The sequence below is a fragment of the Centroberyx gerrardi genome, chromosome 4 (genome assembly GCF_048128805.1).
Source record: "Centroberyx gerrardi isolate f3 chromosome 4, fCenGer3.hap1.cur.20231027, whole genome shotgun sequence".
NCBI classification, from domain to species: domain Eukaryota; kingdom Metazoa; phylum Chordata; class Actinopteri; order Beryciformes; family Berycidae; genus Centroberyx; species Centroberyx gerrardi.
This window is the reverse complement of record NC_136000.1, coordinates 31,460,130-31,487,718: the sequence shown is the minus strand read 5'-3', so window position 1 is coordinate 31,487,718 and position 27,589 is coordinate 31,460,130. Positions and strand designations below refer to the sequence as shown.

General features: G+C 41.9%; 1 protein-coding gene across 1 annotated transcript in view; it reads right to left on the bottom strand.

Moving 5' to 3' along the window:
- The window catches only part of ntrk3a (neurotrophic tyrosine kinase, receptor, type 3a), a 208,978-nt gene that overhangs the window by 14,750 nt on the left and 166,639 nt on the right, over positions 1 to 27,589 (bottom strand). The window contains exons 14-15 of the mRNA XM_071915070.1: positions 16,963 to 17,093; positions 6,228 to 6,400 (exon numbers count right to left, since the gene is read on the bottom strand). Coding sequence (XP_071771171.1) covers positions 6,228 to 6,400; positions 16,963 to 17,093 — 304 coding nt within the window. The remainder of the gene's footprint in view (positions 1 to 6,227; positions 6,401 to 16,962; positions 17,094 to 27,589) is intronic.

The following is a 27,589-nucleotide window of genomic DNA, read 5'->3' as shown; positions in this document are numbered from 1 at the left end:
CAGCTAGGTGTGTGCCTATTTGTGTGTGTGTGTGTGCGTGCACAGTGAGGTGGAGGGCAATGGGTGCCAGCTAAATTAGAAGTGTGTCCTGGATGAATTGATGCCAGTAGTTTAATGGAAACACAATTACTGAGCTGAAATTAGCATCCATGGCGCAGAGAGACAGACAGAAACACTGCCCCTGCATGCATGCGTGCATGCACGCACACACACACACACACACACACACACACACACAAATGCATACATAGGCAGTCGCAGACTTCACTTCCTGGCTGCCGACTAAGTACCAATGTTCTATTCTGCAGTGCAAAGCATCCTGGGAGCAAATAACATCTAATCACAGTAGACATAATGTAGCTCATTAGCTTACCAACCACAATTTACAATTTAGGCACTTAGCTGGCACTCTTAGCCAGAGCAACTTCCAGTGAGTGAGCAGGTAGGGGTTCAGTGTCTTGCTCAAGGACACTTCGACAGGATCTATGGCTGTTGCGGGGATTGAACCTGGGATGTCCCGGTTATGTAACATTATGTTGGAAGTTTCACAATGTATTTTCAAATGGTTTTACATTCATTCATACATTTTTTAACAGTTTCTAATGGCTTTCCATTCCTGATTTTACCCTGCACACTCAATGGTAGGCCAGTTAATTCCATTACATATTACCTTTCAATAAAAGTAATAAGTTATCAATAACTAATTATTTCTATTACACTATTGTCTTATAATGTATATTTATATTGCATTTAATTTACAGCACAACATTACTTTCTTTGGAGAGTAATGGCACAGTCAAATGATTCTTGCTGACCACAGCTCCCTTCTAACACATCTAAGCAAAGAGAACAAGCCACAATATTACATAATATTACAACCATGAATTTACACAATTAAAGAGGCCACACGATACAACATGACAGCACAACCTCTGCCAAATACTCGGCCAAGACCCAAATGTGAGTCACCAGAAGATTAAAATGGCTTTTTAAAGTTTCACCCAAAGCGACTCACTATTCTACGCTGCCATTCAGTTATTAGCTGCTAAAAATGACTGCTTTCACTTTTGGCAAACACTGCTGCATTCTTAAATTCCTTAACATAAATATATTCACTAATGATTTTGCATTCGTGGTTTGACACGATCCAATTATTTTACTGATTTAACCATTGTTTACATCCCACTTGCACAATCCTTGTGAAAGAAAACTGTCTCCCAGAGGTGTTAATCCACTAAACCCTAAGCTATGACAAAGTCTGTGAATCTAATATCATTTACCACCAAAACTTCCAGACCACCTTATATTGACTGAATTTCTGGGAATAAAGTGGAGCAATGACTAGATATTATTATTTGGTAAGTGTGTAATAAATTGTTAGACATCAGTTACCAAACTATCAGCTTAGAGGGAACATTGGCCTTGAATGCGCCCTTGATGTTTTTATTTTTTTTACATATGGCTTACGAATAGAGTTCTGGGGATTTTTACATTATCTTTGCACTCAGTTATAATGATAGAAACTAGGAGATCAAATTTGGACTCACTTATATAGCCTACTAGAGTATAGCAAGTGCCCCTCCTGTCCAAGCCTACCATCCTGACATTCCCACGCTTCAGACATAAAGTGTGACTGACATTCTCATTCTGTGCATCTCAGATGATGTAAATCTGCTCCAAAGTCCTATTTCCAGCACTGAGAAATAGAGTATTACTGAACATACACTACTGAACAGGAGCTCATTTTTATATGGAAGAGTCTCAGCACCTCAACAGCCTGGATGATAATTGGATAATTACTCTATAGCAAGACAGTGGCAACGCAGGCAATTTATGCATGTTTTTTAATCATTATTTAAGCCCTGTCTGCTAATGTTAATTGTGATTGGTATGCATAGTTCTTTCGGGGCAGCAGGGTGCCCGAATTGTTAAAAAGAACGTTCTTCAACTGATGACCTGGGTTTAAGCTCTGTGTCACCAAACAACGTATTCTCACAGCAGTGGTTGTACATATATTATGCAAAGTTATGCACCCTTGATTCATCCTATACCTACGCTTGACCAGCCGCATAACCTATAACTGTACGTGTGCTAAAAAAAAAGGATAGGCAACTAAATAAAGTAAAACAACTTTGGTTAAGGTTAGATTTAAGGTTGGCCAACTAAAACAACTTTGGTTAAGGTTAGGGTTAAGGTTTAGGCAACTAAATTTTAATTGCATGAATCATGTTCATCAGCTTGATGGCCAGTACATCACGATTTTTGTTCTTCAGAAAACTATGCATCGTATTTGAATCAAATTTGTACAAAACATTGTATTAGGAATTCTGTTGTACTATGTTATGCACCAAATAGCCTCTTCTGTAACCCCCTGCACAAGAACCCAGTGCGTGTGCATTGTAACCTGGACTAGCGCACGTCAACAGTGAGTTCTTTCAGTAGCCTAGACTCTAGTTTCATTTCAGTCTGTGAGGTAGGAGTGCTAGCAGACCAGACAGCACCTTTTCTCTCTGTCTAGACCACAGTTCCAACTGAACAATGTAAACTGGATGAGTCTCCTCAGACTTGCAGTTACATTACTTTGATTGGTGATAGGGGCTGTCTCTACTACTAACACACTTAAACTGTACCTTTCTCTGGACGCTCTAAGATCCAGTTGTATCAGAGAACAAGGTGAAGGTAATGGCTCTCTCCTGATTCTCTGTTTCTCTCTATCCGTCTGCCTTGGCCTTTCTTCTTTGAGACAAGCTCATCTATCAATCACTGGCTAACAGGCGAGCTTACACTTTACACTGAAGCAGGGCACTGATGGCTTAAGCACAGACGCTAAAGTATTTTAACCACAGTCTCACAGTACTGCGCGCACTATGTGTGGTAAAAAGCTAAGATACATTTCTTAAAGAGATACAAAATGGAGATGAATTAACAGTAGACATTGGTATCAGTGCCAATCCAGCTCAACAGTGCTTATATTCGGACCAGCCAATGAAGCTGTCCTGATACCTATACCTATATATATGTGCTTTGGTGCAACATAAAACTTTTCCAGCAGGTGCAAAAATGTCTCCTGATGGAAAAATGCTGAAAGGCTGCTATTTGTGAAGTTCATAGGCATAACACCTATTACGTAGAAGAGGAGCCTTGGCAATACAGGCTAAATGCCATTCTGTTTTCTTAGCCTATGTATATTTTTTTATTCTATTTATGTAGCCTATACTCTATTTTATTATTATCATTTATTATTATCATTATTATTATTTTATTGGTCAGTGCATAATTTGATGAAATGAATAAATAAATGCAATCGATGCACTTGTTCACTAGTGAATCAGTACTCATATCGGCTGAGCTACTTAAGTGCTAGGTACTCGTATCGGTTCTGCAGAGTTGGTATTCGTGCACCTCCAGTTTCAACAAAAGCATTACTGCACTGTGTAAAATACCACTGTCCTGGGTGCTTCAACCCTTAACTCTTACGCTGACTGAACACAACTGGTTTATATCAATGACGTGTTTCTACGTCTATCCATTTTCTTCAGCTCACCCATCAATCACCATCTAACGGGCAAGCTAAAACACAGTTATACACTATAAGACGTGTGGATACTATTTTTTTTTACCAAAGGCTCACTGTATTTTACATAATGTTCTAGGTGGAATAGCTCCCTGTGTCAGTCTGTCACCCTATCAGACAGGCTCATTCATCAATCACTGTATAACAGGCTGGTATACTACATAGACGCAGCTCTAACAAGGCTGTCGCACATTTATCGTGGCGACAATATTTGAAGCTAGATGTCAAAGTCTTTCCTTATTTTATACCTTTGTTGCACCAGGCAGGTCACTTAAAAACAAATTCTTTTTCACCAGCAGCCTGGTAGGAATCAGAAGGGAATTTCCCTTTGCAGAGGTAATGGGAGGGCATAAAGGAAGAAGGAATTGTATTTAACAAGCAGGTGGTCGTAGTGTGGTGACAAGGGGCAAAACAAGGCACCAACCTGCAGTAGTTCACGGAGACAGGCTCATCCATCACTCAGTGTCTACAGGCTTGCTAACACACTGCTCTCATGTGCCACACACGGGCCTGGCAGCTCAGGTCAACTTCTATTCTCTTCTTTTTGTACTATATGTACAAACAATAGGTGTAAGTAAAGAAGCAGGTGATATAATGATGTAGTAATGAGTCGGAAGGGACAAGGCATCGAACTTCTTCAGGAACACCCTGTTTTATTACTCATCCAGTTACACACACTCACATCTGGGAGCTGCCCAGTACAACCAGTCTTCTACTGCTGGTTTCGGATCAACTCTACTCTCCCCATCTAGACTTTACTGGGCAGGACAGTCTGGATTTGAATTACTGAGCTTCTAGTCACAAAACCACCTCTCTCACCTTTAGCCTACAGCTTCTTCCATTTCCATTACCAACCCAAAACCTTTTGATCCATTGCCCATTCATATAAAATCACTCTATCACCACAGTGTTTCTTGGAGGATATTCAATCAAATCTGTCTATCGATAGATCTGATCTGATACCAAGATTAAGTGATGATGGGACATAGCACTAGCATTTTAGATATGTAAGTATTGGGGCAGTGAGCTAAGATCTTTTTTTTTATTTTAAACTGGACTACAGTGTGATATTCACATCAAAAGACGGCAGAGCACGCTGTTCAGCCCAAGAGGCTGTTTGAACTGCAGTGCTCTTCTGCTTTTGCTGAAATGTTTTTAACTTGCAGCACCCAATACACACAAACTGCTAAAAACATGCTTGCTTATTAGTGCTGTCAGGAAAGTGCTGCAGCACACTGCATCGTTAACAAGGAGAAAATGTAGGCAGCAGTATGCAGTAAAGACAGACAGCCATGTTGCTTTCCTACAGTGCCAATTCACCATAAACCCTAAGCTATGGCAGAGTCCCAGCATCTAAAATAATTTGCCACCTAAACTTCCAAACCTGCTCAAATCAAAGTAGAGTAATGACTGATGACTGACAAGATACTATTATTTGGTCATTATTAGGTCACCAAATGATCAGCTTGGAGGGAACATTGGTACTGAATTCCTCCCTGTTGTCAGTTTTTTTTTTTTAGATATAGCTTCCAAATAGATTTCCTGCAAGTGTATGAGAAGTCTTTCTAAATATACACTGATACAGTCAAACCAGTAGTTTCCAAGGCACTCTGTCTCATTGCAAAAGTTAAAATGCCTAGTCGGGCCTTCATCATGGAGTTGGTTTTTACAATTTTCTTGCTGGAAACTACTGGTTTTGACTGGACCTTAATGTGTCTTTACAGTAAAAAGACTTCCCTGCATTGGCCTATTCTGACTCATCCTACATCCAAAGAACACCTGTCCGTTCTACACTAAGGACCCAATGCAGCAGTCTTTCCCTTCTATTTTTGTCTACTACAATTTTTGCTGACCATTGCTCACTATTACAATGACAAAAACTACAAGATCAAGATTTGGACTCACATAGGTTAAGCTATGGAGAGAGTCGCACCTTGCCATACTCAATTAACATCAGTGCTTTCCTATGTAGGAAATAAAATAGAACACTGTGTCCTTTGCCCTGAATATCATAGTGGAGTATTCAGTAAAGGATCTTCATGTGATCATGTCCTGATCACATGAAGAAGTCATGCAGCTGTCATGAGTGCATGTATGACTTCCACATGATATTAGAAGTTTAGCCCTCAGACTAGTATTCATTGTTAGAGACAATCATGTAAGAATAGACTTTATGTTAGTGTGTATTGTAGAACTGGTTTTGACTAGTTTGAAGTGTGCATATTACATTAGCCATATATTGATTTCTTAGAAAAGGATGAACAAAGCAACTATACATACTGAAGTGTATAAAGAAACTCACGTTTCTACCCTTTGTCAGAGAATATCGCGCAGCCCACTTGAGTGTGTGTGCTTAAGGTTTTCTCTCCATGCATGTTTGAATAAAGAATCCACGGAAGACTTCTGAACCTTTGCTCATTTATTTTGACCCACAAGGGTGAAGCTCATTTTTCCCCTACACCTAGCTGGACAGCGGTGAAATATTGCAATGCTTTTGGTAGTTGCGGTTTCATCCCTTCAATCCCCGTTAGTTTTTAATTCTCTCCCACAATGCAGACCAGTGGAGAGGAAAGGCCATCATTGTCATCACTCATTTCAGATGCGTCCACAACCCCCGCTCCGCCACCTCCTGATGTTTTCCTGTCCAACTCACCTGAGGAACTTATTCAGATCTCCGTGCTTCATGTACTCAAAGACCATGATGAGAGGGTCACCATCAACACAGACACCGTAGAACTTCACTATGTGTTCATGTTGGAGGTTGGTCAGCAACTCAGCCTCACGCTGGAAATCCTTCCTGGCTGCGAGTGTGGGGTCCTTCAGAGTCTGGAGAGAGAATGGAGGAGAGACACAGAGAGAGACTTTTGATATTTGATGCTCTTTAATGACATCTCATAACCAAACAGAGCACATAACTAAAATCAACTTAAAAAACTGACCAACCCCCTATCCGCACACACAAGAGCATGAACGCACACACACATCCTCTTCTCCCACCATACATATTGCATTGTGCAGCCCCCAAAAAATTCATAAATGAGATAATATCATTCCTGAGAGAAAAGTACATGTACTCCATCCTAAGTTGTGCAGAGACCATCCCTTCCAGCATTGCTACAGGGTCTTTAGGACCCAAAGCCCTCACCTTGTTCCTGCAGGTCAGTCAAATGGCCAATTTGGCCTAGACAAACAGAAAATTCAGCAACACACTTACTGCCTTTTTACAAACAGAATACATAGAACCAAGAATGAAGCTCCCCACACAGAAAGCCTCCCCCAGCCTGTCACACAGGACACTCAACAAGTGTCAACGACAACAGTTTCTGATACCCCACAGAAAGCGCACCCATCTCCCAAGTGGTTTGCCACCATGGTTCCATGTACTATCCTCCACTACAGATCCCCTGACCTCTTAGGAAGTGGCAGCAGCCCCAAGTTTCAGCTGATACCCTCAGTAGAAGGAACTCAGCAACCTTCCCCCTCTGTGGCATCATCAGGTAGCCCCCCAGGGCATCCGGCAGAACACCCAGCACTTCCTTGATGAACCCATCCAGCAGCGTCAGCAAAGTCAGTCCAGTCTGTTGGCCAAGCTCTTTTCCAACTTCCAGATATTCCAGTTTGGTAATTCCTCTTCTCATTAGGCCTTAGGGTGGCAGAACGCACAAGTCCAACAAAAACATCAGGTTATGGAACAGAGGTTCTTCCCATACCAGAGGTTCCTCCCATACCATGCCTCAGCAGGCACCACAGCCTCTGGACAAATGTGTAAAATCCTAAGAGACCTACGGGGTTCAGTTCCTCTAACTCCATCAGGAAAAGCTGATGGTCTCACCCTAAACCACCAGCCCTACGCAGCAGTGGACACACTGGTTCTCGGCAGTAGATGTTAGTCCTGTATAAAAGTTTCTGAGGCGCCTGGAGCCGGAAAGCTGCCACCCTGCCATCTAGGTTGACCACACCCTGAAACCCTCCTGGACAGGCAGGTAGAGGACAGCAGGGTCCTGGAGAAGTAACAAAATGAGCTGCAGCCATATGATGGTCAGAAAAGTTGACTGGACAAATCTCAGCTTTAACAAGTCTATTACTGTGACACTCTGTGATGTATATACGATCTAGTCAGGTTGCATTAACCCTGTCCGAGGTGTGTATATGTTAATAAACAAAAAACACCCTATTCCTGATGCTAGCCCTCAGCAGTAGCAATGTGCCTTTCTGCACTTCCTTCTGTCACTTCTGCCATGGCTGATCTGCTTTTGGTGAAGCAAAAAGTGACCCATTTATTCAGCCTATACCTCATCCTTGGTGTTAAGACCCTGGCATCTGTTCACCTACTAGCCTGTGTTGCAGATCTCAGCAATTTCTCTGGATCCAAAAAAAACCCAGAGACATTCTTTATATTCTTTGCTTCTCTCAGGAAACATCTCAGCACCTTCACAGTAAACTCCTCTTCCTTATGCTCCAAACTGTCAGACAGATGATAATTCGCAATCAGACACTGCCCCATCCAACCCACCTTTCTCCATCTCCATCAACTCCTCCTTGCACTACACATCCCTCCACACCACCTGCACAGGCCTGACTCCCCCCCTGTCCTAAGGAAGAGCCCTTCTACTATCACTCAGCCCTTCCCGGTCTCACTACTCCCACAGGCCAACACTGCGAAGGGCCTTACGCTTATATTCACCTGACCTTTTCCCACACCTCCACTACTGCCTGCATTTATCTCATCCCCAGCCAAGGGGATAGGCGAACCTTTTATGTCCCCAATATCCCCACACTCAAAACAGACTGTCAGTGCTCACATATACGGCATAGTCACTTCCACTAAAACTTAACGCTGAAACTCAAGTTTAAAGTTTGATCAGCGCTTTTCAAATACATGAGTACCTGCCTATGGAACAACAGGACATGTTTTAGTTCTTGGTCTTTACACCCGAGAGAAATCAGTCTGCTGGCAAACCTTCCAAAACAGGAGAGTTCCCAAGCCAAAGCCTTGTCTTTAATAAACGGAGGCACATTAGACCCAACAACTCTAGTAGCCAGAGCAGATGAGGGGAAAACTGGCTCCAAAACTCCCTTCACCCACATAGCTAGCAATCACATTGCTAACCAGACTATCCTTATTAGGAAAAAAACACTATAACCGTATTCATCCTAGAAGCGTGGCCGAGGTTCGCCGACTGCTCTCCTCCACCATAGAGTTGCTGTCAGGTACACACCGCAGCCCATGGTGAAGTGTCTCCATGCTCCAAACAAGCCCCCGTCCCTGCTCCAATGACATCAACTAAACCACTTATTCCAATGAACTAAGGTGTTAGGATATACCTTTTATTCCCTAACACCCCAAGGTGTAAGGGTATAAAAAGGGGAAAAAGTTAAAGTTAAGAAAGTGGAAAGTACAGACTCTCCGCACACACCTCTCACCAGCAGACAGAGAGACAGAGAAAAAAAACAAGGGTAAAATTGTGGTAGCCATGGTAACAGTCTTCCACCCTGCATCTATCCTCCATTAGTACTACAGTGGTAGCTATGGTGACAGTCCTCCATCCTGCATCTATCCTGTTTGAGTATAACAGTGGTAGCCATGGTAACAGCCCTACATCCTTTATCACTCCCACATTAGTACTACAGTGGTAGCCATGGTAACAGTCCTCCATCCTGCATCTATCCTGTCCAGTACCACAGGGTTTAACATTCAATTTCTCTCAGGGGTGGAGCAACATTGTAGCTCGCTGTTGCGTGCAGCATATGCATGGAAAAATGATGGCATTTTTACAACAATGACATCTGCAATTTAGTGTCAGCCCAGGGGGAAAAGAGAGGACATGAGAGATGTGATAACTAGTTTCCCTCGACACAGAGCAGAGCAGACAGGCTGAGGAATAACAGAGGGAAGTAGCTGAGGAACAAGCCAAATACAATGACATTTCTGAAGCTTCAGTGAATGCAGAGTGACATCATAAGTACACACAGATATGCACACACACATGCTCAAACTCATACCCTATCTGCTCACACTTTCTCAAACTCCTTTCCGCAATGTTTTCCACTTTCTTTTTCTTTTCTAATCTTTTTTGTGCTGCCCTTCCGCCCTCTTATTTGCTTGCCTGATCTTTCGCTCACTCAATCTTTGTTTGTTCATCTGTAACACATGCTGTAAGACACCACTGATGGGATTGTGACGAAACTTGGGAGAATGATGCATCTCACCCAGCACTCAAGCATTTGCAAAATTACACTGATTGGCCCAGCGCTACGATCACAGGTCAAAATAACATGACATATTTGTTACTGATTGGCCCAGAGAGGGACTACCTTGTTTTCCTTCTCCTGCATTCCCTCTTGTATCTCCTTCTCTCTTGCATTCTCTGTCTCTAATTTTGCTCATTTCTTCTCCTTACCTCTATATATTTTGCTGTACTATTCTTCCAAATAAGAAGAACAAGGTGCACTAAACTTATAACTTAAGACAGAGTGGGAATGCAACTCTGTATTCCATTCAAAATTACAAGTTGTGAGGCTTAATCAGTATAAACGGTAAGAGATCTCTATGTATTGTGTCTTTGTAGCGGTCTGTTAGAATAACGGTTTTAACTGACATAAGGTTTTAGTATCAAAAAGGCTTTGAGTGTATGGATTTCGGCCTTTGCATTCTGGTGTGTAACTAAACTATTCGTTGTTGAGATATGATCGTTCTGCCTTTTCCAGTATCAGTCCAGATACAGTAACTTCAATAGTTTGTGGTCATACAGTTGGAAGAAGGCTTCAGACGAAGACAGAAGTGGCTGATTATTATGTGGCTGAAGCACTAAATCATGCAGAAAAAAAATCAGCGTTAATGGAGGAAGGTGCTGGAGACCCCTTTGTAAATATCCCTGTTGTACTTACTATGTTGCTGGACTGGAACACTTTTTTTAAAAATTTTATTCATAAGACATTTCTGCTCCATTAGACTGTAGAAAGATGGAAAATACTGGACAATACTAAACACTAGTTGTGAGATGCTTTCAAATACGTATATGGCATTGCAAGAGCAAGGCAGTTTCAATTTCCCTGTTTCTATGGTTTTTCTGCTTTATCAGGACTGAGAGAGAGAGAGAGAGAGAGAGAGAGCGAGAGAGAGAGAGAGATTTAAGTTAACAGCTGGATGTGGGTCCCAAGTACATGGTATAGGCCTTAGTCCCCTGATGAACCATCTACACAACCTCACTTTACCCCTGCTACACCCCTCTGTAAGTCCTATCACAGCAACAAATCAGCAACAATATTGTCATTGTTAAGGCATCCCATAATTGCCAGTGATACACAATCTGACATTTCATTACATAGCAGAGATAAGATAAAAAGGGGGAATGTAATATAAATCTGTGTGTGTGCGTGTGTGTGTGTGTGTGTGTGTGTGTGTGTTGCAGGTACATAATCCATCTGCTTGCTACCTACTTTTCCCTCAGAATTGAAAAATATGATTTACTGCATTTAAAATGTGTGTGTGAGCGTGCATGCATGTGCAAGCCTATGCATTTGTCCAGGTGTATGTATGCGGGTGTGTGTATGTATCTGTGTGCACATGAATGTGTGTGTGTGTGTGTGTGTGTGTGTGTGTGTGTGTGTGTGTGTGTGTGAGTATATGTGTGTGTGTGTGTGTGTGTGTGTGTGTGTGTATGTGTTTGGGCTACGATCCAGTGCTTCCTGGAGTCCTGTAGATGTCGTAGAAAATGAAACATTTTGTTGCAGAGCTGTAAACAAGCCAGAGAGGAAAATTGCATGTTTTATTCTATCTAAGTGTTATGGAAACAACCCAGCAGCCCTAAAGTAACTTCTGAAATGAACATCATTAACTCCCTTTGTGTTGAGAAATGCCTTTGTATTCAGGGTTCACCATTTTGTCTAGAATCAGACCTTGCAGGAAAGCCAAAATCTAAGCCCTTCTACCAGCTAATATGGTCTGAGTGACAGCTATAGTTCAGAGTGGGGGCACAATCTTTTATCGTAGGCCATCGAAGGCCATGGATTTATTTATTTCCACTCCCCCGCTGAAAATTCTTTCTTTTGTGTCATGGCTCTACCGTGAGAAGACATGCTGATGGAGCGGACATGATAAACACAGTACGTCTCTGCATGGAATTAAGCCATTTCCAGCAAGCATAAGTAAACGCATGCCCTTTCAATTTGATTTGTTATAGAAAGCACTACAATTGTTTGTAAAGGAATACAGCAGCCTTTGGGCAAATATGCTCTGCAATCAGCTTACCGTTAAGTGTTGAGAAGACTGGGTCTCCAGTTCATCACTACGCATGCGAAAGCTTCGGCACACACGCTCAAACGAAAACTGGGGCCAGATTATCTTAGTTTTAGTGTTAGATGAGGCAATCCTCAGTCCTGCCACTTGCAAAATGCCCTCCAGCAGTAGGTTGCTTCAATATACTGAATTTGAAAAAGGAGAATGACTTCTCTCTTCTAGTATTCCTGTGTAGTGTAATAAATATGTAATTTTAGCCAGGGTTCCCTCTAAGCTTCGCTGGGCAGCTTGGAGCCCATTGCAAAACAAATGCCTTGTCTAAATACCTTAAAAAATACGTGAAATTGCAGAGTTTTGTTATGCACTAATGGTTTCTTCTGAATTCTGAGTGGTCAATGCTAATTTTTTAATTCAGATTATTTTTGCTTTATTGGATGGTGTACAGTAGGGAGAGATGGGAGATTAAGAGGTGGATTCATGTCATGAAGGTCCCAGGCTGGATTTGAACCTAGGACATTGCATGTTGTCACTGCTAAATTTGATGCTGGACAGCAGTTTGCTATCCTGGACAGCTTGGAGCAATTAGCTTTAGAGAGTTGCCCATTTTTATTGGATTTCTATCTACAAATGACTGCCCGTTTTGTCCCTGTGTGAGGTTTTTGGAGGATAGATGGATGGGCGTGTTGTAGAGGTGGGTGAGCAGTATGGATCTATAGTTGGCTGCACACAGAAAAATAAAGACTGGACTGGAACCAAAAATGGTTCTAACCCTTTCAGACCCATTAGATGTCAGGCTTCACCACAGATTTGGGTTTGGGGTTCAGTTACTCTTTAAGGATCTTTTAATATCCCAAAGAACCATATGAGAAACCATATGAGGAACATGAACTATCCACTAAATGAAGTGATTCTTTAGATGATGGTTCTTTGTGGAACCACACAGCCTTTAAAGGAATCAGTTAAGAATCATTATTTTTCTATGCGTGTGTGACTTTGGGGTGATGTTTGTGGTTGTGGAGATTTATACGAGGTGGTGTGGGTGCTCCTATGTCTTTAGACACATTGGTGTTGGGCTGATGACAGGCCTCCCTTACTCTGTCCAGCAGCCCTTTTACATCCCCTTGTTTGGTGAACAAAAAGCTGGCATAATTTGCTGCTGAGTCCCCTCTCTTAGCATGGCATGGATGTTTCTGACTTCCACTGGTACCAGTCTGTCCTAACCACCCCCCTCACAGTGTGCTGAGGGGTTTGTGTGCTGGAAACCTTTGGGAAGGAGGACATGTTTGTGTGGAGTCTGATTGGTCTGGAGATTCCAGATTTTAATTGGATATATAGGGGGGAAAGCCAAGTGTGGCACTCCTACCGCAGGTAGAGGTTAAGTATCTTGTGCAAGGATATTTTTGCAGTTACGTCCACATGAGGGATTGAACCCTGGCCTCTGATTGGAGGATGACCTCACTAACTACTCGGCTACTGCCGCCCCCGTAGAAACTTTTAGTATCACAGGTAAGAAGAGCCTTGAAGCCTTCCTTTCACATGCATGTATCAGGATCCTTATATTAGTAGCATAGAGTGGCAGTGGGGGCAAGTAGCTGCTTTGGTCTTTGGTTTGCTTTGGCTAATTCCCCCAAAATATTTAATGGCAGCCTTGGCAGGGCAATTTTATGAAATAGGCATTTTTGTCATAAACAGTATTTTCTAGTAGTATTTACCATCTGAAAGCTGAGGTGTCTACCGTCTATCCCATATGACATGAATGCAGCATCAATCCCTATTCCCCATAGTGCTGCATGACATAATTTATGGTGAAACAAAAACAACTGTGTGTGTGTGTGACATGCACCTGCCTATGGGCAACAGTACAGTTTGGTAATATGTTGAAATTTTCATGTAGGATGTTGATATGGATGCTACAGTAGACAGCAGGCTTGGTAAAGTGAGTACTCACTGTTAGGATTGCATAACATAAAATTAGGATTATATGTGTACTGCAACAGTAGGTATTAACAGTATGGTTAGTATGGGTAGTACTTACTGTTGGGATTGTGTATGTATTTTGTATGTGCTATCTGACACTCAATAACATTCCCCAATGCACGCACACACACCTACACACACTTACACACACACACACACACACACACACACACACAACCTTATGTCCTGTCCTGTGTTATGTGACTCAACAGAAACTAATGCTCTTTGGATGGGCACAACCCTGATGAGGACTGATACTGACAGATTTGATGAGTGTGTGTGAGAGAGAATTAGAGAGAGACAGAGAGGGACAGTGTGTCTGTGTGTGTGTGTGTGTGTGTGTGTGTGTGTGTGTCTCAAATAGAAGTGGTTGTCAGGGTGGTAATAAATGGCATAATGCAGCAAAGGACAATAAATCTTGCAGGATTAAAATGGCTGCAACTGTAATCCCACTATATCCTCACTAAGACTAACACCTGTCTTCTACAGGTCAATATGTTGGCCATGTTTCCATAAATAACTGCTGTTGTACAGACAAGAGGCCCTCCGATTCCGTCGTACGTCATGTTTATTATCCAAAGCATGTCATGTTTTCAAGCTTTATTGAGAGCGTTAACGTTGTATGCGCGATTGATGGCTTTCCAACCTTGACATTTTCTTTCTAGGAGATTTGTTTTCCAAATGTCAGCACGCACATCATGTTTCCATCTGAATCTTAAGTATGAATGAGTGTTGCATCTTCACACTAATGCTTAACAGCTTTAAAAACTGCACCTAAAAATCTCTCTGAAATTTGGATTGGGTCTGAATTTACCACCTGCCAAGCGCCCAATGGCGGTGGAATTTTTCTTTGGTGGATAAATCAGTGATGGTCACCCCCCACACTGACTGATAACTTTTGAATGCATTGGCTACATGCAGTCTTTGGTCTTTGCCTGTTCTCAAACTTTGTCCCTGCTGGCCACTGTATGCTCTCTCTGACCGTGGGCCAATAAGATCAAAGCAAAATAATGGCTCTGTGTCAAACAGGCTCCTGATTGGTTGCCCTTTATGCTGCTCTACACAAAGTGGTAGCTTCTAAAATTCTTTTTCTCCACTGCCTGGACTAGTTTTAAGGAATAGTTCACCCAAAAATGAAAATTCAGTCATTATCTTCTCACCCTCATGCTAGTCGAAACTCTGGTGAAGTTTGTTAAAACTAGTGTTACTAAAACTAGCGTTACTTCAACACATAAGCGAGGAGTTCAGATAGACCGAACAGTAATCAAATTGGCTAGCCACCCTCGGAACAACAACCACAACAACTGCTTGAATTTAACAGGGAAGTTAGCTAGCTAGCTTACTAGTTAGTAAGCTACTAGCTACCAAAGCTTAATTAGACTCTGATAGCTAGCAATAATGGGCCAAATATATTAAATTATGAACCTATATCCCTCTGGATTCTTGAAATCCATTTGTTTCTAATATATTTTTCAGTGGAGAATCTGTGAAATGCTAAATTTTGTATGATGATGGTAAACAACAGTAGGACAGAGGTAGGTTTCCCACATTGAGTGTTCAAAATGGCCGTCATGTGAATAAGTTCAATTGCCTTTACTGTAGCCTACATAAAAGCCAAAGTAAAGCTGGAATGAATGGCGCATAATCAAGGCAACACTTAAAACCATTCGAGCTTCAACTCACTTCAAGGAACGAGGTGAGAGCATTTATGAGGGAAGAAAGCGCTGTGCAGATTCAGTCCTTTAATTGTGGAGCCTTTAACTTCACAAAAAGACACAGCGGCTATGAAGGATTCAGAGCAATCAAATGAGAGCGCCTGGGCTTTGGTGGAGTGTGTGTGTGTACGTGTGTGTGTGTGTGTATGTGTGTGTGCGTGCGCACGTGGAGCCAAACAGCTTGTCAGCATCTCTGTCTGAGAAGCAATTGACTGTTGCTGCTGGCCTCAACACACACTCGTTCCATCAGCTGAATTTCTTTAGAATTTTTTTCTCCTCTTTCCTCTCCGCTCCTCAGACAGGCAGCTGTCTACGTTTCCATCCACACACACACACACACACAAATACAAACAAACACACAGGCCCGTGCACAGACTTCTAATGGGGCAGGTGCTCAAATGGGAAAAACCACTACCACCAAAACCGACTACCACTGAGTGCTTTGCAAGGACAACACAAATGACATACTGTAAGTCAGCTGGTAGCAAGAAATAATTACTTACTCTTAAAGTGAGACTCAGATATATAAAACAGAGTAGGTCTAGTGCAGCTTAAACAATACAAAAGATTCAGTAGTAAAATACTGCACTTGCAGTGCAATTTAAGAACGTATTGTTTTGTGTTTTTGCTCCTTTTAAAGTGTTTATATCTTTTGATATAATATGCTGTAAATATATGTTCAGCAACTGTTATCATGGCAAGTGAAACATGACATGAAAACTGAAAGATGGGTTTACTGAAAGCTGCAATAAGCGATTTCCCGGCCACCAGAGGGTGACAGAAACTGCAACACATTTGTAAATAAAGCACAAAAGCTGCTGCACTACAGAGTTCCCAAAGGACAAACCTAGCAACGGGCCGTGCATAAAGGCTAATAGCTAAGCTAACTGTGGGTGGACTCTGAGTGGGTCTTTCTCAATGGCCAGGCAGCAGGCACCAACTGTAACTCTAGTTCTATGATCACAGAGGTAAACGATGCCAACTTTCCATACTTGAATAGCTGTGTGGGCTGTGTTCAGCCAATCTCAACGCAACGTACACAGCACTGATATGACTTGGTGCAAGTGGCAGACTCACTCTAGGTTTTGTCTCTCTCCCCGCAATGTATTCATGACGATGTAAAACCAATGATGTAGAGTTTCTGCATGTCTCTGTACTAGCTAAGATCTTTCCCCAGTGTAAACATACTATATCTTGCGCATGGAAGCTGGACTGCAAAATAAAAGCCCCCCATACGTTGTGCTTACTCGCACTTTGCAAACTAGTCCCTAGTTGATGCTGAGCGGCATGAGAATTGAAGACCCACAGATGCAGGCATACGTTGGCTATGTAGGCTTAAAGTGCATTTTCTCCTAAGAGGGCAATCAGGCAGGTACCCGACATCAGTTGGATTTTATGTGTGCACATGCCTGCAAACACACAATAACACACACACACTCTCTCTGCCTCTCTCTTACCTTGACAGCCACCAGCATCTTGTCCTTGGTGGGGCTCAGATTGTAGCATTCAGCCAGGAAGACCTTGCCGAAGGCTCCCTCTCCGAGCTCCCTCTTCAAAATAATGTCGCGCCGTTTAATATGCTGAACATCTGAGAGAGAGAGAGAGAGAGAGAGAGGGAGAGAGACAGCGAAAGATTGAGTTAACCCTCGTTCAAAGCCACTATCATTGTTAATACTGCTAAAGCACACTGCCACCAAAACCCCCCGCTCCCAATTCTCTTTTTTTTTTTTACAATACTTAAAGGAAAATTCCATCCTCAGATCCTCTTACGCTGCTAGATATAGTCAATCTGTGATCTTCAATGCATTCTAGAAGTTATTTTGTGATGAAGTGCTGTAATTTCTCTCAACCTTTCTCTCAACCTGCCTTGTCTACAGGTGATTTCCTGCTTTTCCCAGAATGCCTTTCGGAAGAAGGCACTTGTAGATGTCAGTGCATTGAGCTAATCATATGTATGTATAGTGTCATTTGTCATATGGCGCATTTCCCATAAACAGCATTTACCCATGGGTAATAGTAAAGGTAATCAATCAATCAATCAATCAATCAATCAAGAAGGTACATCCTCAGTGACCAAAGCTACAGGGTTCTACTGTCATTTCTGTGTTCTACTGCCTAACTATGAGTAATTATGAGTAATTGTGTGTGTGTGTGTGTGTGTGTGTGTGTGTGTGTGTGTGTGTGCCTTAATATGCATGGCTGCATATAGCCAGTCTTTGTGTGTGTGATGGATGGATGTCTTCTAGGAATACCTGTGCCTGTACTATATGCAATAACCTCTCTATCACTAGAGGTGTGTGTGTGTGTGTGTGTGTGTGCGTGAGAGAGAGAGAGAGAGAGAGAGAGAGAGAGAGAGAGAGAGAGAGAGAGAGAGAGAGAGACAGGTGACTGCCCCCTCTTTCTCAGTGTTAATGACAACATTAACCCTGGCTATTTGGAACTGCACTAATTAGCCTGCATGGACACACACACACACACACACACGCACACGCACACGCACACACACACACACACATACTTTGTGGGCCTGTATGTTTGCAAGTGTGTGTGTATCCATCTAGTGTGTGTGTGCCTGCCAACACTGTACTGTTGTACTGTAAGTATACTCATACATACAGACTTTGGATATGGACAAATTTCTATTAATGTGTGTGTGAAATGTCAACCATCCTCACACTCTCTCGCCTCTCTTTCTCTCGGTCATGTGGATTGGTTTATGCATTTAGACAGAAGTGTCATCGCACTTCTGTCTAAATGCATAAACCAATCCACATGACCGTGCTTGATTTGCTCCAATCAAAACCCTCCTGCCACTTGACTTGTTGTCAACAGAGACCTTTATGCAAACAACTTGGAGCATAAGTTTTCTAATGCTAATAACCTCATGCTAATGATTTTTGCTGATGTTTTGATGGTGGATGCCTCATCACAGGTGAGCGCTCATTATTTCAATACTTTGACATAAGCAATTAGGGAAAATGAATTCAGGAGACAAACAGATGTAAAATGCAAGCAAAGTGGCAGTCTTGGGTGATTAGAGTTGATGAATGCAGATGACGCCATTGAGTACGTTACATGCACAGTAATGATTCGATCTTAACCTGATTAAGGTAATACTGTGACTATTGAAACTCGTGTAAACACACAAAACATGGGACTATTGAAACTGTCATGTAAGCTGTCATGTAAACTGTCATGTAAACGTAAAGGCACGTAAAGTCGAGTCTCAAGTCTAAATGTATATTATCAAGTCAAGTCTCAAGTCTAAATGTAGAACAGCAAGTCAAGTCAGAGCAAATCAAGAGTCCAGTATCAATTTAATATCTTAAAGAAAACTAAATATCTAGGACTTTTCAATGCAATATGGTTTTAATAGGATAAAAACTTGGTAAGAGCATCATGAGTTTGATTTCTATAATCAGTTTCAACTTCAATAAATTCAATCATTCCATACAAATTCAGAAAACAGAATTTAAATTCAGTCGTCTGCTGGAACAAATCTCATCACTTTCAATCTAAGTCATTTACACAAACACAAGATCTCAAGTCAAGACTTTAGAAACCTTTTCAAGTCATCAAAGTACAAGTCAGAGTCAAGTCCCAAGTCACTAGAACCCAAGTCAAGTCAAGTCTCAAGTCTTCTCTTCATGCAGCAAGTCAAGCCTCAAGCAATTAAAACCAAGTCATGTGACTCGAGTCCCCACCTCTGGGGTAAGGTCAATCAGTAAGCAGAACCTGGTTAACACACCAAGATTTCTGCTCAATCTTTCCATTTAATGGGGCATATAAACACCTTAGTCAGATTCCTTTTGTCTTTTTCCAACTGTGCAGGTCAAAGGTCACCAGACACAGTAACCTGGATGTTGTATTTACAAAGCGAACAACATGGCTCAGTGCAGTGGAGTGACGCGCGGTAGACCGATTATTAAATGAGTCCATGTAAGCCGAGTTATTAGAGGACTCATGGCACTTCAAGTCATGTAAACATTGTAATTGAATATTGCCTTAAGCTGATTACTCCCAGTAATCAGGGTATTGGTGTGCATGTAAACATACTCAGTGTAAACATCCCACTTTTATCCTAGGATTTTTTCCTATTCCTATCGTTTTATCTTGTGGCACCTTCTTGTTTTTCCTTGTTTTCATTTAGTTGAGCAGGATGTTTTCTTTTATTTTATTGTTAAAGCACTTTGTAAACTTTGTTTTTAAAAATTAGTTTAACCTTTATTCAACCATGGGAAAGTCGACACCGTGTTTCACATTCATACAGTTCCACGCATTCACGCTCATTCGATCGCTCCGATTCTCATACGGTACATCTATGTGTGTCTTGCATCTGGAGTTCAGAGTGAATGTGAGGAGAGGAGAGGAGAGGAAAAGAAAGGAGAGGAGAAGCAAATAGACAGGGGGGAAGAGGAAAAGGAGAGAGGACAGCATGAGGAGAAGGGGGCTATCTTTGTATCCAACAGATATGGCAGCTCTCTAACTGGAACTGGAACTGACAGTCGCATCACTGCTCTTCAGAAAGCTCTGATCTCCAATTTTGTCCCATTCCTGCTTTAACTGACTGCTGACATTGCCTGCCCCGTGTTGATATTATATTCCCTGGCCATCTAAGCAAGCTATTGTAAGGCAATGTAAAATTGTCACTGATCAGTTTAAAAAAAAGTGATTTGAGAGAAGTGAAGTTTGTTGAACAATAAAATATATGGGGGGAGAATTGGGTAGCAGCAGATAAAAGGATACAGTAAAGAAAACAAAAATGGTAATACAAAGGAATAGAGCAGCTGGTATTCATATAGCCAACACCTATATAGCCTTAACAATAGGTGTGCAGCTTTATGTACAATGCCATAAAGACTTACCATAGCATATTATTCATAATATGCCACTGTGCACAATCAGATATAGCCTACATATTTTCTGCTATATGGATGTTCTCACCTACGTGTTAAAGAATGGAGAGACAAGGGGGGCCAGCCAAGGTCAGAGATACTCTGAGCTGCAAGTACACACACACACACACACACACACACACACACACCGGCTCGTCGGAGCTTCAAACATTCAGTACAGACATACACACCCATAAGGACACACACACACACACAAACACACACTCATGCCTGCAGGCAGACATGGCAATGAGCTGAATCAGAGATGAGCTATAAGGCAGGAGCAGCGGAGGGTGACAGAGAGAGAGGGGGGAAATAGGGAGAGCGAATGAATGAGAACAGAGGAGAGAGGGACAGAGAGGCAGGAGAGAGGTAGAAAGAGTGAAAGGAAGAGAGTGGGACGAGAGAGGGATGAAGAGAAATAAGGCCCCGTATTTGCTGACTGTGCCCAACAGTAGCAAAAGGGACCGAATTACAAGAAGGAAGAGCAAACAGCCAATCAGAAAAAAAACAGTGGTTCTCAATGTGGGGTCCGGGGACCACCAGGGGTCCTTGGGGGGTTTCCAGGGGGTCCCCAGCAAACTGATGAATTGTTAAACTTCACCATTATTTCATTTACAAAAAGTTAACACAATTATAGAATGTAGAAGAATGACTGTTTTGATCATAGTTTCACTGTTATCTCTCTACCTACAATACAGATAGTCATGGAATTCTGGACAAAATCATATCTAACAATAAAAATATTCTCAGATTTGGGTCCGAGAGACAAAATCTCATCAAATGGGGGTCCGTTGAGAAGGTTGAGAATCACTGGTCTAAAATATCACAATTGGTTGCGTTGCCTTGTGAAGAAGCATCTCCATTTCCTTTTCTGTTTCATTGCTTTTGTTTCCATGTTAACATCTTCTTCTTCTTCTTCTTCTTCATCATCTTCTAACAGCTTCTTCACCTTTATGACCGATCAAACGGCTTCTAAATCCTCAGATTCCCTCAGTCACCTTTGTCGCTCTTTCACTGCAGCCATTGTTGTTAGTTTCTGTCTCCACTATTTCCATTTTCCCTTGGTTACAGTTACCTCTTTATTCTTAATGCGCCCCCTACTGGCCTACAGCACAAAGCCGCAACAAGTATACACAAATTTGTTGGCGGCACCATGTTTGCCTGCGTTTCTATTTTGCATGACAAATGCCTGACATTGTTGTTAGTATACCACCACCTTAACACTTAATATGCATGAGGACTGGTGCTACTGCGAACACAGCAGAGTTGTTCAAATTCCTAGGGAAAACCATCTGCAACATGCTCAAATGAGATGAGAACATTTCCAATCTAATCTACAAGGACCAAACAGAAGATGTTCTTCCTGCATCAACTTCAGTAGCTCAACTTGTCATAACCAGTCCTGATGCAGTTCTACAGAAAATATCCTCCCATCATCCATCACAGTCTCTTATGGCTCTGCCTCCTCCATGGTAAGACTGCAGGGTGTCAGCTACAGCTACAGCTGAGACGGTAAAGATCTGCACAGTGCCAGAGCAAAAAATAAATAAAATTAGGTGAAAGATGACTGCTGGCTCCGCCCACCCAGAAAACCTCTTGTTTGACATCTGACTCTCTGGAAGATGCTTCTGCTGTATCAGTGCTGCATCACCCACCACACCACAACTCACTCACACTCTCTCTCTCTCTCTCTCTCTCTCTCTCTCTCTCTCTCTCTCTCTCTCTCTCTCTCTCTCTCTCTCTCTCTCTCTCTCTCTCTTTATGCTTTATTGGCATTACAGGAAAGAAACCAATGTGCCAAAGCAATACAGTACATCAGTTATGGATCAACATTTTCACATTAAAATCCCTTCCCCTTTGTATCAGTGTGTGTGTGTGTGTGTGTGTGTGTGTCAGTACCTGGACAGTGTAGACTCCGGGTTGCTAGACCCTTCATCATACAGTGAGTGTCAGTAGTTTGATGTATAAGTAATTAATAAAGTAAATGTAACGTACAAAAATATAATCTCTCTCTCTCTCTCTCTCTCTCTCTCTCTCTCTCTCACACACACACACACACACACACACACACACACACACACATACACCCACACACCAACCTGGATTTCAAAAAGACTGAACCCTACTCATCTACACATGGGAATTACTAATTAAAGCTATTCAGGCTATTTTGTAACCATGTATTTTTGCACATCTGTCATTTGCCATTCACTTGCACCAGCAGATTTCTGTCGCTTTGTTTTGCACTACCCAGCAAACATTTAGACGTTGAATAATGAAAGTTGAGATGGCGTCCGTAGTCGTCCATAGCTGCTATCTGGTACCTTCAAATCCCTGGAACAGGATGGGGAAATGTGGATACTGAAACGAATAACATTCATAACGAGACCTAATCGGTTGGTATGGCAACAAGACATCCATTAGAACCAACATTCACATTTAATTCATCAAAATTATTTAAAACATCAAGAATTACACCTAATTCCTTTGGACAGTTATCTGACTGGGTAATCCTGCTGCTTGTGTGCACTGAGTGGTAGCAGAGAGGAAGACTGCAAATGCCCAAACTAATTTAAAAATGATTAATATCTATTAATACCTCATGGTATGGTTATGACTCTATGCTATGGGTCACTCGTGTATTTCTACTAGGACATATGACAACAGCACTAAAATGTTCTAATTAGTCTGGGTCTCAAGGTGAACGACAAAATTTATTTGGCTTGGGTGACAAGAGTATGAGCACGTTTTAATGAGTCTGGATCCTAGAGAGAAATTTTGGGCCTTTTTTCACTTTTTGTCAAAACAAAAGCTTGAAGATATAAACAATTAGCTTGTCCTTGTTGCAAGTTTGAACATGATCTCTAAACATGTAAGAGTAAACATCTAAAATGATCCTGCAGGATGGACGGAGAGGAGGGAAAAGAGAGGGAGAGCCGGCTAATTACTGTACTTACCAATGTTGGCTTTGCAATTTAATAACCGCCCTGGGGATCTGCTGTCACCACTGGCATTCAGGCTTTGTAGCCCCTCAGCACTCAATATGAATAATTGCTGACAGAAAAAAAAATGCCTCTTGAAAAGTAGGACCCTGGACACATAATGTTTTAATATTTATCCTCTTTGCTACTTTGCTGTATGTCTTACAACTGTGACTTTTAAGCTAGGTTCTCAAAATGAAAGTAGCTGAGTGGTGGTGACGATGGGTCCTCAAGAGGAACCCGTGTTGGTGGTTGCCTGTTTGTGAACTCCCATTGAAGCGTGCCTGCTAAAGGGTGAAAATGTACTCTATATATAGAGTCTAGCAAAGTGAAAAGAAGCGCCAAACCCACGACACATGGTAACATTCTGGTAATGCCAATGAGCCATTTTGTTCTCAGTTTTATCCAACTTTATGTTTAAAAAATCGTACTCATATCTCAATATTTCTCATCTGTTCCACTGTGTTGTCAGCATTGCTTTTCCCCATCCCTGATATTGAATTCAGCACCGGTGGAGCGTGATTTGATTTCTGCATTTCTAGAATCACATACTGAACCAGAACGTCCTTTACGCATGTCCTTCCTAGTCATATGGACTGAACCATGTCACACTGACAAATCAGAAAATCATAATCCCAGTGTTGAACAGGTGGAGAGGCAAACATCCGATGTCCAGTCAGTTGACAAGTTAGGGTCACTTATTGTGCTTGAAACTCTTTTCAGAAATCAAAAAATAGCAAATGAGAATAGCAAATTGTAATTGTTGTTGGTAAAGTTGACAACTTGATTCAGTGGTTAGCACTGTGGCCTCACAGCTAGAAGGTTCAATTCCGGCTCCTTTCTGTGTGGAGTTTCCTGTTGATGTTTTTCTCCTGGGTTTCCTACCCTAGTCCAAACACATGCAAGTCAGGTGGATTAGAGAGTCTACATTGTCCTTGAATGGGAGTGTGTGTGAGTCCATCTGTCTTAGTCCTGTGATGGACTGGTGACCTGTCCACCCAAGCCCCCAGTACGTTGGCTGATGTCCGATACCAGTGCCTACGTCATTTTGGTAAGGTACTTGCAGTACCACAGCTGGCAGCTAACTAATAATGCAGCAAGTCCAGTTTCCCCATAGAGAACTGTTGTAAAATCCATGGCTGAGAAATAAATTTATATGGGCATTTGCCAAAATCTGGAATTGCTGTCATGTCGTTCCTCAAGCTATCCGTCGTGCCAGATAATCGAAATAATTTATTAAAGATCAGTGAATTCCCGTAATACCCTTAGGTGGACGAGCATGGCTTTGGATACGATGACTGCGTATGCTTGCCCTGGAACTTCCTAGGGTAAATGTCCCAGTTAGGCTCCTGTAAGAAAATTAAGCAATTGTGGGTGAATTCACAAAGAATGAATAGCGACTGCTGATATCATCATATTTTGCGCACAATCTGCGTTGTCTTAATGTCCAATTCACTAAAGAAACTGGCCACACAATTAGCGCTGATCACAATTAGACAAACGTATAGCTAAATAACATCTTTGGACCAAGCCAATGGAAATGCACCCTGACAATGGCTTGCAAAACATCCAAAACCTCCCTGCTGATGGAAGGCTGTGATACCCCACAGGCAACAGGTGTCTGGAAGGAGCCAGATGCGGAAGAACAGCAGTGTTGACAGCAGTTTAATCAATCTTCTCCTTGATCTCATCAAGTAAGTCAATATTTGTATGACTTTGTAACCTATAATGGAAAATTATTTCAGTCTCAGAAACAATGATATTCTCCTTTTGAAATATCCTCCTTAGTTTTTATCATGCTAAATGTATTGTCCTATTTATCACAATAATGAAAAACCTTTTGTCCATATTGTACAAGATTTAAACTATAGAATAGAATAGAATAGAATGGAATTGAAAGATCTACTTGTGTCCAAACTATTCAGCAAGTCCAGTATAAAGATTTTGTGCTATGACCTCTAACTTTTAAAGAGTCAATATCAAAGTGTCTCTAGCTTTAGATTACACTTCTATTCTAGCTGGCAGGTGCTGTGTGCATGGCTGAATGGCCTCAGCACAGCAGGGGGCGAGCACACACACACACACACGCACACACGCACACACACACAACCCACACACACACCACATGCAAGCAGATAGGCATATAGCACATAGACACAGACTGGCGCTGGCACACTAACGTGCACACATTCTCCGTTGTACACTCACCCTGACACACACACACACACACACACACACACAAACAGACACACACACGCACACACAAGGGTTAGCCGAATAAGTTGACCGTTCCGCCACTAGACTGCAATTAGCAAGTCTGTAATGAGCTCTGGGACTCATATTATCCTGCAGCATACATATAGCAACTATAGAGGTTCTCAGGAAGTCATGGGTAAGGATAGGGGAGCAAACTGCACTTGAAAAGGATTTTCAATCATTTTGGTAATGCTACTTGAAGTGGTGCTCACAACGCATCATAAGCAGATTGTGAGTGAATGGTAATTATTAGAATCTGAGCATGATATAATAAACACAACGTGCAAAAAAATCGGTGGGGGGGGGGGGGGTGTGAATGCTTAATAGGGCAACTGTATAATTAATGATATGATGTTAAAGTGAATGTAATTTCCTGATGTCTGTCTGGTGATTATATTGTAAGACAAGGTCATCTATGCTTCTAATGGGCAAACAATCTGCTTGTAATGCATCACAATACACTTCAGGCCGTTTTCACTGTAGAGCCACATGGCCTAGCAGAATGATTTATGGGAAACTTGTCGAATGATTTTTATGGGAATCTTCCAGCAGCCAACATTTGCTCATTTGTCCTGCTTAGCCTTGCTGCTCCATGTGTATATGTACTTTAGTGTAAGCATGTGTGTGTGTGTGTGTGTGTGTGTGTGTGTGTGTGTGTGTGTTCTCCGACTATCCATTAGCACACATATAGCAGCTACTGTACATAATACTGCACAGGAGTCAAGGAGTGGAAGAAGCAGAAGGAATAGCTGTACCCAGCATTAAAAGGCATACCTTGACATTTGAATTTCAGTCGGCTGTTTTTTTTTTTCACCAGCAGCCTGGATCTGAGCATGCATTGGATCATAAGTTAGGGTGTAAAGTCAACACTAGTTAGTTTGACACTTAAGCTATGGCTTTGTTTAGTTGCACCATGAAGAATTAAAGGACATCTGAACTAGTAGAGTGTAAAGGGACCACTGACCAAAAAATTGGGCCTCATTCACGAAATGTCCATATGACTAGGTTTGATCTTAAGTGTACTTATGGACATTTCCATTTGCTGTTATTGCAGCAGCCTTGAGGAGAGGGTGCGTCTTTAGGGAATGTGCAGATATCTGAGAGTGATGAATGGCTCATGATGCACTTTAGACAACACAGGGAAATTCTCCTGGATCTCTGCAACACCCTGGAGCCACAACTGAGCAGGGGCACATGCAGGAGAACACGCCTTCCACGCCAACAGCTATTTTATTGTGTGTTCCCCAAATCCAACTTGTCGTCAAGTATGTGTTCCCTAAACCAAACTTGTCGTCAAGTGTGTGTTCCCCAAAGCAAACTGGTCATCAAGTGTGTGTTCCCCAAACCAAACTGGTCATCAAGTGTGTGTTCCCTAAACCAAACTTGTCGTCAAGTGTGTGTTCCCCAAAGCAAACTGGTCATCAAGTGTGTGTTCCCCAAACCAAACTGGTCGTCAAGTGTGTGTTCCCTAAACCAAACTTGTCGTCAAATGTTTGTTCCCCGAATCCAACTGCTTGTCAATAGCTCAATAGCTATTTTACTGAAGACTTTACACCTAGTAGGCGGTCGGTGTAAGATTTAAATTGTAACCTGTCTATGTTTCATGTTCTATTTCATTTGGTGTGACTATTAAAATTTTAGTAATGCGTGAACTCACTTTCGAACTACATTTGAACTCAACTTTAACTGGTGCAACAGGCTGCAGGGAAATAAGGTCTACCTTGTCTTCCAGTTTCCCTAAAAACTGTACAACAGTTTATAAGTAGCTACCCAGGGAAGTGAATGTGAAATGAGCTACCTTCTGCTGATCTATTGGTTTCATTGAGGAATACTAATAACACCATAACGCTAATAACAGGCCATTTTTTTCAGGAAACAGCAGGACAAACACATAGAAACCTTGTTTGTCCCACAATGTGACAAGTATCTGGCGGATTCAGATTCAAAAT